General features: G+C 31.5%; 1 protein-coding gene across 1 annotated transcript; it reads left to right on the forward strand.

Moving 5' to 3' along the window:
* The first annotated feature begins 5284 nt into the window (after window positions 1–5284).
* LOC133304170 (uncharacterized) lies at window positions 5285–6049 on the forward strand. The gene has a single exon (XM_061504156.1). It carries the CDS (start codon window positions 5285–5287, stop codon window positions 6047–6049), a length of 765 nt encoding a protein of 254 aa, XP_061360140.1.
* Window positions 6050–13128: the final 7079 nt, after the last annotated feature.

A 13128-nucleotide genomic window follows, 5' to 3' on the forward strand; every position in this document is an offset into this window, starting at 1 on the left:
AACACACCAAAACAACATAGTTTCATTAAAAATGACACAACTTTGTGTCATTTAAAAAAACAAACGCTAAACCTAAAAATCGTACATTAGAATTTTTATAGTGTAATGCAAACATAACAAAAAAAAATATTTAAATCTATCTGAACCATAGATTTTTAAATGCATATGTTCCTCTTGTTGGCAAAAAAATTAAAAAATTATACTTTTAATAATTAATTACAAATTGGTAGCAATTTGAAAATTATTTTTGAATTTATTGCAGCCATTCACGCCCAAATTAGGTGTGACTCCCAAGGCATTCACGCCTAATTTAGGCGTGAATCATCTTGTGTTGACACGTGGCAAAAAAGTCAACTTATGAACTGTAAAACTTTGGAAAGCCATAATTTTTGACTCGGGTATCCGAATGAGGTAATTCTTTTTTTGATTTCACATAACTTTTCGAGATCTACGCAATGACATCTCATTTGATATATTTTATCTCTCACAAACACAATTCAAATTTGCAATAATTGTATTATATAGTGTATTACCAAAAAAATTTAAAAATTATTATTAATAAAAAAACAAAATAAAGATTTACTTTGTGATTTAAACTCAAAAATCAATTTGAAAAATCTGTATTAATAAAGAAAATAATTAAATATATATTCTAAACACTAGGTAGAATATTATATAAACTTGAATATTTTTTGATAATTAAATAAATAACCTTGTAATCTATTTTTTTTTTCAAAAAAGGCAAAAAATTTAAAATATTGCTTTTTTAATAAATAATTACGAATAAGTTGCCGTTTTGAACCTAATTACGAATATGTTGCACTCATTCACGCCCAATAATGGTACTATAACATTAAATTCAAAATTCAAATAACCTCCAATAAGTTTATTGCATTTTGTATTTAATAGGAGTTCATTGCGTTCTAATTTTATGAATTGGTTACAGATTGTCGCTAATTCAAATAAATTTGTTGGTGGTTATTTGAATTTTGAATTTAATGTTAAATGAGTTAATTGTGTTTTGTATTTAATAGGAGCTGATTGCGTTTTGTATTTAATAGGAAATTTGGTGCCATCTTATTTATAGATGAGTTAATCCACTTTGGTGCCATCTTTATAGTATCATTGTTGTAAATTTGAATTGTGTTTTTGAGAGATAAAATATATCAAATGATATGTCATTGCGTAGATCTCGAAAAGTTATGTGGAATCAAAAAAAGAATTACCTCATTTGGATATCTGAGTCAAAAGTTATGGCCTTATAAAATTTTACGGTTAAATTATTAATTTTTTGTGCCACGTGTCAACATCAGACGAGTCACGCCTAATTTAGGCGTAAATGCCTTGGGAGTCACGCCTAATTTGAGCGTGAATAGTCACGCCTAATTTGAGCGTGAATAGTCACGCCTAATTTGAGCGTAAATGACTGCAATAAATATGAAAATAGTTTCCAAACAACTACTAATTCATAATTAATTATTAAAAGTGTAATATTTTAATTTTTTTGCCTTGTTTGATATGACTATCAAAGATTACAATAATTTTTGTTTTGTTTTGGTGAATCAGGAAAGAAAAAAGAAGCATAAAAGCAAAACTAGCGAATGCAGCATCTCGTTGAGCTGAGAAGAAGACTGTTCCATAGATCCAAGTCCACCATACACATTTATGACTCCTAACCTGTAATGGCCGACATGATTGACAAGAACATGATTTGATTATTAGCAATATGTAGCCAACTATGTTCAAATTCATCCATATAACATCAATATTTTGATCCAGAGAAAATCCCCCATCACTTTTTTTCTTGTCCATAACCAAATTTTTATCATTGATGAATCCATATGACAGTCTATGGCGTCGTATCGTGCATAAAAGTTACATGGTGAGACTTTGATAGCACAAAAAGTCTATTTTTTTTATAAAAAAAATTCTTAATAAAGAAAAGATGAATTTATAATAGTCCTTAGAGTCACATTATTGTCTCGCCACATAACTTTTAGTGCACCATATGACGCTATAGATGATCAGAAAGACAAAATGAATAATAAAAGTTGGTCACGGACAATGAAAATCAAGTAGAGAGCTTTTGTGGATTTGAATATTAATATTATATTTGATGAATTAACCTGAACAATAGTTTGCTACACATTGCTGATAACCAGATGATGTTCACATTTCTTCTTGTATCTACTATGAGCCATTCTCAAGGGTGGCGCATGGAGGTGTGGTGATTGTAGGATTATAGAAAGTGAACTAGCAAGTGGGTGAGAAAGGGTGAGGGGAGTAGAATGAAGAAAAATTGTAACACCATTTGTTATATATAATGAATTTGTTGTTTAAAATGTGTGGCCCCATCAGTCAAATAATATGGATGAAACAATTTGACTTGGCCGCTCGTACCTATTTTGTCAATTTGAATTTTGAATTTAATGTAATAGGAGGTGATTGTGATTTGTATTTAATAGGATCTGATTGCGTCCTATTAAATACAAAACGCAATCAGCTCCTATTAAATACAAATCGCAATCAACTCCTAAATCTGATTGTGTCCTATTAAATACAAAACGTAATCAGCTCCTATTAAATACGAAACGTAATCAATCAATAACACATTCAACCCCTATTAAATACAAAACGCAATCAACTCCTATTAAATACAAATCGCAATCAACTCCTATTATATTAAATTCAAAATTCAAAACTGGAAAAAATAGTTAACTTGAAGATTTAATCGATTAAATGTTCAAGTCAACTATTTTTTCCAGTTTTGACCATTTAATCGATTAAATCTTGAAGGTAATCGATTAAATTGGGACAGATTGGTAGATAGTTTAGGATAAAGGGCAAAATGGTTATTAATTAATTAATGAACGGCACAAGAGTCAAAAAGCCGAAGAAGCTTCTATTTAATGTTTGCAAAAAAAAAACTACTATTTAATGAATAAATAGAATTTAATTAGGTGCATTAAATTGCTAAAAAAATGCAAAAAAGTTAATACTTTTAAATTGTATTATATAAACTGATAAATAATACATTAAAATGAATTAAATATATATATATATATATATATATATATATATATATATATATAAAGGAGAGTTCACTGCTGGAAAGTTTTGCCAAGTGTCACTCCCTGGTTAATTCTACAATTTGGTTATATACAAACTTTCTTTATAAGGTAAATTGAAAAAAAAAACTCTTTTAAAAATTGTATCCAAAAAAAAAATCAAAAAAAAAAAATCAACTGTTTTAATTGCTTTTTATGTTGGAATTGGTCATCTCATCTGAAATTCGAAATTTTAAATGGTTTATCAATTAAATTTCGAAATTATGTATTTATTTTGCACAATCTGAAATTCGAAATTTTAAATTCAATAAAAAGAAAACTCTTTTCACGGACATGCATTCACGATCTCTATTCATGGAGATCAATAGAAACAAAAACAAATTTCACAATTGTTGAAGACCTGATCGTCATTCAATTCACAATTTTGTTATAGTTATTTTTAAAAATATATATATACAATAATGATATAACAAAGACATTATCTTTGTTATATAGACATTATCTTTGTTATATATTTGATTCAAATATCATAATAATAAAGAATCAAGAGAGCTGACAGACAAAATAAATTAAATCCCAAAACCAAAACTATCATATCAGATAAACTATCATACCAATATTCTTTTAAAAATTGAATTTTCGAAATTTTAAATGGTTTATCAATTAAATTTCGAAATTATGTATTTATTTTGCACAATCTGAAATTCGAAATTTTAAATTCAATAAAAAGAAAACTCTATCAGATAAACTATCATACCAATATTCTTTTAAAAATTGAATTTTCGAAATTTTAAATGGTTTATCAATTAAATTTCGAAATTATGTATTTATTTTGCACAATCTGAAATTCGAAATTTTAAATTCAATAAAAAGAAAACTCTATCAGATAAACTATCATACCAATATTCTTTTAAAAATTGAATTTTCGAAAATTTAAATGGTTTATCAATTAAATTTCGAAATTATGTATTTATTTTGCACAATCTGAAATTCAAAATTTTAGATTCAATAAAAAGAAAATTCTTTTCACGGACATGCATTCACGATCTCTATTCATGGAGATCAATAGAAACAAAAACAAATTTCACAATTGTTGAAGACCTGATCGTCATTCAATTCACAATTTCGTTATGGTTATTTTTAAAAAAATATATATACAATAATGATATAACAAAGACATTATCTTTGTTATATAATTGATTCAATATCATAACAATCAAGAATCAAGAGAGCTGATAGACAAAATAAATTAGATAATCAGGTGTTTTAATTGCTTTTTATGTTGGAATTGGTCGTCTGATCTGAAATTCGAAATTTGAAATGGTTTAAAATTTTGAATTTAAATATGGATGGTGGGAAAAGAATTTCTTTTAAAAATCGAATTTTAATTTTGTAATTGAATAATTAAATGACTGTTTGTGGTGGCAGACATAAAAGAATAATTAATTAATAAATATAGTTTTGAATTTCGAAATTTAAATTGGATAATCAAGTGTTTTAATTGCTTTTTATGTTGGAATTGGTCGTCTGATCTGAAATTCAAAATTTGAAATGGTTTAAAATCTTGAATTTAAATATGGATGGTGGGAAAAGAAATTCTTTTAAAAATCGAATTTTAATCTTTAAATCGAATAATTAAATTGTTAAAGTTGCATCCACCATTTGTCTTTGAAAGAAGAGCATGACAGATTATTGAATTCACTCACTAATGAGCAGAGGGTTGTTTATGACAAAATAATTTCAGCTGTTTCGGCAGGTAAAGGAGGATTTTTTTTCCTGTACGACTCTGGTGGGACTGGAAAAACATTTATTTGGAACATCCTGTCAGCATTTGTTCGATCTCGAGCTGAAATAGTGCTTAATGTTGCTTCTAGCGGAATTGCTTCACTTCTTCTTCCTGGAGGACGTACGACACATTCTAGATTTCGTATTCCTATACAGATCACCGAAGATTCAACATGTAATATAAAACAAAATTCTACTTTGGCAGAGTTGTTGTCAAAAACAAAGTTAATCGTTTGGGATGAAGCACCGATGGTACACAAATTTTGCTTTGAGGCTCTTGATAGAACACTTAGAGATGTTCTTAGCTGTGTTGATATGCCTTTTGGTGGAAAAGTTATCGTTCTAGGAGGTGACTTTCGGCAAATATTACCTGTCTTTCCAAATGGCAGTAGACAAGATATAGTTCATGCAACCATCAATTCTTCCTATCTATGGTCCCATTGTCATCTGTTATTTTGACCAAGAACATACGTCTCAATTCTGGAAGTAGCACTAATAATTTGTTGGAAATAAAAGAATTTTCTGAGTGGCTGCTTAAAATAAGAGATGATGATCTTGGGGATGATGTTGATGGAGAATCTATTATAACAATTCCAGATGAATTGTTGATCAAAGGTTCAGAAGATCCACTTTCAGATATTGTTGATTTTGTTTGCCCGAATTTGATGGATAATATATTAGATCCTACTTTCTTTAAAGAACGTGCTCTTCTGACTCCTAAATTGTCCGATGTTGCCATGTTAAACGAGCACCTAATGGCTGTGATTCCGGGTGAAGAAAGGACATTATTGAGTTCAGATAAGGTTTTGAAACAAGACGGTAATTCATCTCTTGAGGATGACGAAATCTCCCCTGATATCTTAAATACATTCTCATGTTCGGGGATTCCTGATCATAAATTAACTTTGAAGGTTAAAGTACCGGTGATGCTATTGAGAAATATTGATCAATCAAGATGTTTATGCAACGGTACGAGATTACTTATTACAAAGTTGGGGAATCATGTTGTTGAGGCAATTGTTCTTACAGGAAACAATATAGGAGATATTGTGTTAATCCCTAGAATGACGATCAGCCCGTCATACATTTCCAGTAAACTTCCAAAGAAGACAACTCCCCTTGGTAGTTTCGTTTGCGATGACTATCAACAAAAGTCAAGGACAGTCGCTGTCTCATGTTGGCATTTATCTTCCTAGGTCTGTCTTCACTCATGGGAAATTATATGTGGCACTATCTAGATTAAAGAGCAGACATGGATTGAAGATGCTGATACTTGATGAAAATGGTTGCGTTACAAGTACTACCTTTAACATCGTCTACAAGGAAGTATTTCAAAGATTAGTGTAGTATACTTGGTTATTTCTACAAAGAGATAACATTGTTGTTTGGTATCAGGTAAGATCTCAATTTTTTATCAGAAAATATTTTTTAATCTTCTTTGTTGATTTTCTTTAGTTGTTATGCCTATTTTTATGCTAATTTTTTATTGTTATGCAGATTCAGTATTCGAGGCACAATCAGTATATTATTCCCTTGTCATTTTTCAGAGTCAAAGGTTTTTCATTGTAATTATGAATTATTCATCTGCCTAAACTATATAATTCCCTTCAACAATTTTTTCTTTTCCAAATATTGTTTATATATTGTTTATGATTCATTTCGAACAGCAGCAAATACCAATAGTGCATGGTGGACGATATTTTACAATTGTCGTGGGTATCGGTTGGTCATATTTCTTATTATATTGCTGTCAACATGACATTTATATTTTATTAATGGAGATTTTGCTGTCAACCATGAAATTTACTGTGTTTAAATTATTATATTCTTTTTTTGTTCCTACCTTAAAAGTTACATGTTTATGTCATACGAACAAACCGATTTTCTTATTAATTCATTTACGGGACACACAAATCGATTTTTTTTCTCCGTGCATCGCACGGGTAATCAACTAGTTTATTAAATATTATTGTACACTTTTATAAATTAAATTATTAACTATTATAATAATGTAGCTTTTAAGGACTGACTATACTTGTAAATTTTAAATTTGAAATATTTTTTAATATTTTCACAATATTTTTATTTTCAAAAATTATATTCAAAAGTTATTCACACACAAAACAAAATTTAAAATTAAAAAATATCCTTTAAATCATATCTTATAAACCAAATACTCATATTATGTCAAACAAATCGTTTAACTTTTTTTCTATTGTAAGTTGTGCCTACTATAAAATCTAGATCAAAATTATATTTCTTGCCAGCCAAGAAATCATGATTCTTGTATCCAATACATAGATTGATTAAAGATCACCAACCACAACAAATATTAGCACAAACCATAATTTTCAACTTCAAAAAAGTGAAATAGAACACAATTTGAATCCATATGCATGGTCAAATTTATTTATTTTTTATTTCTTTTAAGTCTACTTAGTGTTGAAATTTTCCAAATTTTAGGAAAAATTTGCTCCCTAGTTCGCTAGTCAAAATACAAGTGCTTAGTGATTATGATCGTATACCAAACAGGCTTGACAAATATTCAAACTGAATGTTATTGTCTACCATGCAGGTAAAAATGCCAATGGGAAGGATAAAAGCACTACTAGAAAATTCAGAATCAGCGACAGAACATATCCCTCGTAAAATCGCAAAATTCTCTCGAAAAAACAATCTGGGATAGAATTTGCAGGGGAAAATGGTTTGTCGCTAAAAGCCTCATCGCAAAGATATTTGCGAAGAAAATTTGTGGAAAAAAAACCCTCGCAAATTGCTATGAAAATTTTCACACGCAAAAATCTGCATTTTCGTCGCAAATAGCAGATCCGACTATAGTGTTTTTCCGTCGTAGGTTGCGACGAAATTTGTGGGGGAAATTTCCTTCGCAAATTTGCAAGGGAATGTTTTGAATTTCCATCGCAATAAGCTGATGAAACTGGGACGAAAAATATACTAAATCATCCATAGAAATTACGAGGGAATTTATAAAATTTTGTCTCAATAGGCTGCGGAATCTGGGAAGAAAAACATAAGGAACTCGCGGCAAACTTTGCGAAGGAATTTTAAAATTTCCTTCAAAATTTTAGGAATTAAAAAAAATTAAAAATTAAAATAATGTACTACTTTTTTTTTTAATTTTCCTGTAAACAACAAAGGTTCCAAATGAACATAAATGCATAAAGTGAGTAACAATAATCGTAAAATATGCTGGATAAACAGCCAAATTAAAATCAAAAGGTGTATCAACAAAAGTGAGCAACAAAAATCCTAAAAAATAAATAAAACAACTAAAATGTCTCTAAAGTCCTAAACAAAATAAAACATACAAAAAACAACTAGTATGCCTCTGAAGTCCTAGAAAAGTCATCATCATCATGGTCATCATCTAGCGTCGGTCCCTTCGTCTTCTTGCAGTTGTCTTCCTTCTCCTACATTAAAAGTCAGAGTTGTTCCTGTATTTGCTTCATAATGTTCGCTTGTTGAGTCAGCTGCTCTGTCGCAGCATGCACTTGCTCCTCAAGCTGGGACGTCTTTTATTAATACTCAAGTTGGGACGCCTTCAACCTTTTAAGCTCATATGCGAATACATTATTATAAAATAATAAGTTAAATTTTATCCTTAATATAAATACAATAAAGATTGTACGTCTGTTGTAATTTTTATGGGACGCATTCTATTAATTGTTACTAATTCACTGTTGTCTTTTACTAAAATAATTAGAAGTTATAATGTAAAATAAAATAAAATTAATTTGAAGTTGTACGTCTATTACGCTGATTCCTTTACATTGTCATTGCTTTAACAGGCTCTAAGTATAGGGTCTAATATTCAGAATCCTACTACATTGCTATACATCTCAGTCTTTACACCACATAATACAGTCAATGCCTAATCTACTTGTCACATAATATTCACCTACAAATGAGTCAATTATATAGTGTGGAGATTATACAAACAATGCGAGCAATAATGGAAAGAAAATATAATACTACATTATTCTTTTTTAACTTCTTGTTTAAAGAAAAGAAAGAGAATTGAGGGAGTTTAACATCTAAATAATAATAATTTTTTATTTAAAAGTTAAGTTTGTACCTTCGGAGAGCCAGAAAACATCATATTCTGAAACATGACAGAAGAAAATCATAAACAAGTTCACATTACAAATTAAAATAAACAATCATGAAGCACAGTATTCTTTGGTACACACACAACAATCTATTACAAATCCAAAGATCCACATGCCACATACCTATGTGGTGGATGCTTTGTTAAAATTCCTTATAATCAATTTATAAATTAAAGAAAAAAAGGACAAAAATGACTGCTTTTTCAAGAGGTTGGGAAATAAGAGCACATATGTCAAGGGTTCCAACTTAAATTCCCCAAATTTTTAGTATCGCGAACAAAAAATTGTTAACAAAAAAAAAACCTTTTTCTTGATAAGGAGGCTTACAAACGTGAAAGGTTCCAAGTTGTTATTTTCTGAAAATTAAAAATTTTAACCTATCAAATTCGAAGAAACACGAATAAAAAGAAGAAGAAGATCGAAGAATGGCCAACGAAAATGGATTTTACCTCCGTCAAAAACAGGGCAACAGACAATAGGTGAGGTATTTCAACCACAGAAGAGACAAAAATGGGCAGGTTCGAAGTTGGTATTTTCTGAAAAATTAAAACTTTAAACCATCAAATTCGAAGAAACGAATAAGAAGAAGAAGATCGAATGGCGACGAAAATGGATTGTAACTTTGTCAGAAATTGGTGGCCGGGGGTGGTGGCAGGACACACCTTTGTAGTGGTGGAGGAAAATCGTGAAACGAAAAATGAACAGACACAAAGGAAACCAGTAAACTTTTTTACAGGGGACTAAGATGGTGAAAATGAAAGTGAAAGGGAAAAAGGTTATTTTTTTACCCTAACTTAACACTTGCGACAGAATATTATACAAATCAGTGGCCAATTCTGCCTCAAACTGCGACAACTATATTTTCCCTCGCAAAGCACACATTAATAACCATTAACGATAATTAATTCAAAACCATTCATATTTGCAAAGGATTTTACGTTTTTTCCTCGCATAGCACAAACCGTTGATATTTGCAAGGGATTTTATATTTTTCCCTCGCATATCCCTCATTAATAACCATTAATGATCATTAATTCTCAAAACCACTCATATTTGCAAGGGAGTGCATTTTCCCCCTCACAGAGTACTCATTAATAAGCATTAATGATTATTCATTCTCACAACCGTTCACAATTGCGAGGGATTTTAGATTTCCCTCGCAAAAGCGTGCCTACTTATTTAAATTTCAAATTTTAAAAATTCTCAAAATCATTAACGATTATTAATTCTCAAAAACCATTCACAATTTCAAGCGATTTTACATTTCCCTCGCAAAAGTGTACGTACATTTCTAGATTTCATATTTTGAAAATTATCAAAAAACATTAAAACCGTTTCCAATTGCGATGGATTTTACATTTCCCTCGCAAAATTGTTCACAATTGCGAGGGAGTTTACATTTCCAATGGAGGATGCTGATTAATTTTGTAGATAATCCAATAGTTAAGCAAAGAGATACTCCCCTTTGAACCTCATTGCCCGAAATAGAGCACAAACACTGACACCCTCTGTTTGCAGTTGCAGAAATCCTTCTTGAGCGCTCCAATCGACAAACTGACCATTAGATATTAAGTATAATGAGTGTAGAACTTTAATAAAAATTTGTAGCATCCAACAGTGAACTTAAGAGAAAACATTCTCTTAAGATCGCTGCCTACAACAAAATCCTGCACACAAATCACTTTTGTTTGGAATTTCTGATGATGCTATTTACCTCCAACTAGAAAAGCCACCGTTGGATATGAAGAATAATGAGTCAATAATATGCCAAAAAAATCTCAGCTTGATTGGATGGTAGATGAAGGAGATATCGAAGAATGATCAAAGACTGCTCCTTCTTCTCTTCTCCAACAATTTTTCTGAAGTGGTTCTCTCTCTTTTCTGTTGTGGCGACTGCTTTTCATACTTCCTTGTCTCCAAAATGCTACTCACACACGTTCAAAATGATTGTGCTGAACGTCTTGAACTGGGAACCCTAGCTTTCCTTATTGGGTTGGACTTGGCTTTTGATTAAGTGGTGAAAGCCCAACTACCAAGACCAGTGCCCTTTTTGGTGACAGTGGAAACATGTGTCACTTTTCATTCATTTGTACAATGATGACGATGAGGGTGGTTGGAACGTGTCTCTTTCAGACATTTTCCTTTGCTTCTCACATTTCATTCATGTGTACAGTGATGACGATGAAGGTGCTGGAATGTGTCTCTTTCAGACATTTTCATTAGGGCCGGCAAAATGGGCTGAGCCCGCCGGGCTGGCCCGCCCCGCCTGCCAAATAAGGCGGGCTGGGTTGAGTTTTTCAACCCACCAGCCCGCCAAACCCGCTAGCCCATATGGGTCAGCCCGCCAAGTCCTTTTTTTTTTTTTTTTAGATTACCCAATTGTTATGTAGCTCCGTATCTTAGATTTCTCTGCATGCAAGTGGCTTTTTTGAATTGTTGTGGACTGCTCATACAACACTTTGTTACTTGTTTTGTTACTCTATTTTATCCTGATATGATTTTATTTTTTTATTATTATTTTTGGATTGAAAGATGCATATTTATATGCAGATTATTAAACACTGATCTTCTTGGTTTCATAAGCACATTAGGATTTTATGCAAATTTTTGTATGCTTTTATGCAGATTTTTTTATGTGATTTTATGCAGAATTTAATTTTTTGTATTTTATTTTTATATTTTTTTATTTTAGGCGGGCTGGCCCGTAGCCCGCCAGCCCACTCATAAAACGGGCCGGGTTACTCAATTCAACCCATTTTGTCAAAACGGGCCGGGGCGGGCCAGCCCATTTTGGGCGGGCTAGTGGCGGGTCGGGGCGGGCCGGGGCGGGCTGGCCCATATTGCCAGCCCTAATTTTCATCCGCTTCTCACTTTTCATTCATTTGTATACACACCTTAAATTTCAACAGAGTCTTATCTCTCATAAGATTAGCTAACATAGGCACTACTGTCACTACACATACTCAATGTTTGCCAAAAAGGATCCAACATTCCATGACTTTTTCTCATACGCATATTGCATCTCTTCTATATATTCTTCTCATACCTATAATGGCACCTTCCCGATTTATACCCTTGTCCCTTTTAAATTTGACTTTATATGTTTTTTTTTTAATTTTACGAGGGAATATCTATTTTTAATAGATCCCTTGTTATTCCCTCGCAAATAAAGCCATAGCAAAGACTGACACAAATTACGAGGGAAATTATGAAATTTCAGTCGCAATTTTTGATCCTAGGTTTTGCAAGGGAACTTCCCTCGTAAATATTTTCCATCACTAGTTTTCGTGGATTTTTATTTCCCTCTCAAATTGCGGCGGAATTGCAACAGATTCTGCGACAGTGTTGTCGTGACGAAATTCAGCCTATTTTTCGTCGCAATTGTCTCTCGATCGCAAATTCCGTCACAGTTTGCAAGGGATATTTTTCCCTCACAAATTCTCTTTGGTATTCGCGAGTTTTCTAGTAATGAAGGTATCCACTCCATCGTATACCATTTTGGACTTGCTAAATTTTGTATTTTCTCATCGTCCCTTAACAAATTAGTAGCAAAGTGCAACCTCTTCCTTCATATGGTAATTGATAATTCCACGCACAAGGCTTAAACAAATAAAAATTGTCTTGCAATTTGTTAGGTATAGTTCATATTTCGCATACTAATGAGGGCCCTTGTTAGCTGGTACTATTATGTGTCTCTGACTTATTCTAGTTTTCTTTTACTTAGTAATTTGGGCTTGAGCCCATAAATAACTATTATTAGGGTTTTCTACATCCTATTTGTATTCCTTTGTAAACCGAGTGACTTGTAACGAATGACGGTGAGGTGAATATAATAGAGACAAGCTGGACGTAGTCTATATTAGGTGAACCGGGATAAATCATTGTGTCAAATTTCTCTTCCATTTTTCTTTTATTTTTCGATTTATGTGTGATTGTCGATTTCTAACACAAATTAAGAAAAGAGTTTGCTAAGAAAAAGCGGTAGAGGCGGACATAGGGAGGGGCGTGGGTCGGCGATCACCCATCCCTAAACTTTGACTTTGTTTAGTATTATATATAATTATACTTTTTATAATAACAATAATAGATTATAAGTCCTAATAGTTAGCCCTTCTTCAAAATATTTTGTAATAATTAGCTCTTTC

This window comes from Gastrolobium bilobum, unplaced genomic scaffold (genome assembly GCF_033153095.1).
Source record: "Gastrolobium bilobum isolate Gb01-03AN ecotype WA unplaced genomic scaffold, APGP_CSIRO_Gbil_v1 utg12837, whole genome shotgun sequence".
NCBI classification, from domain to species: Eukaryota; Viridiplantae; Streptophyta; class Magnoliopsida; order Fabales; family Fabaceae; genus Gastrolobium; species Gastrolobium bilobum.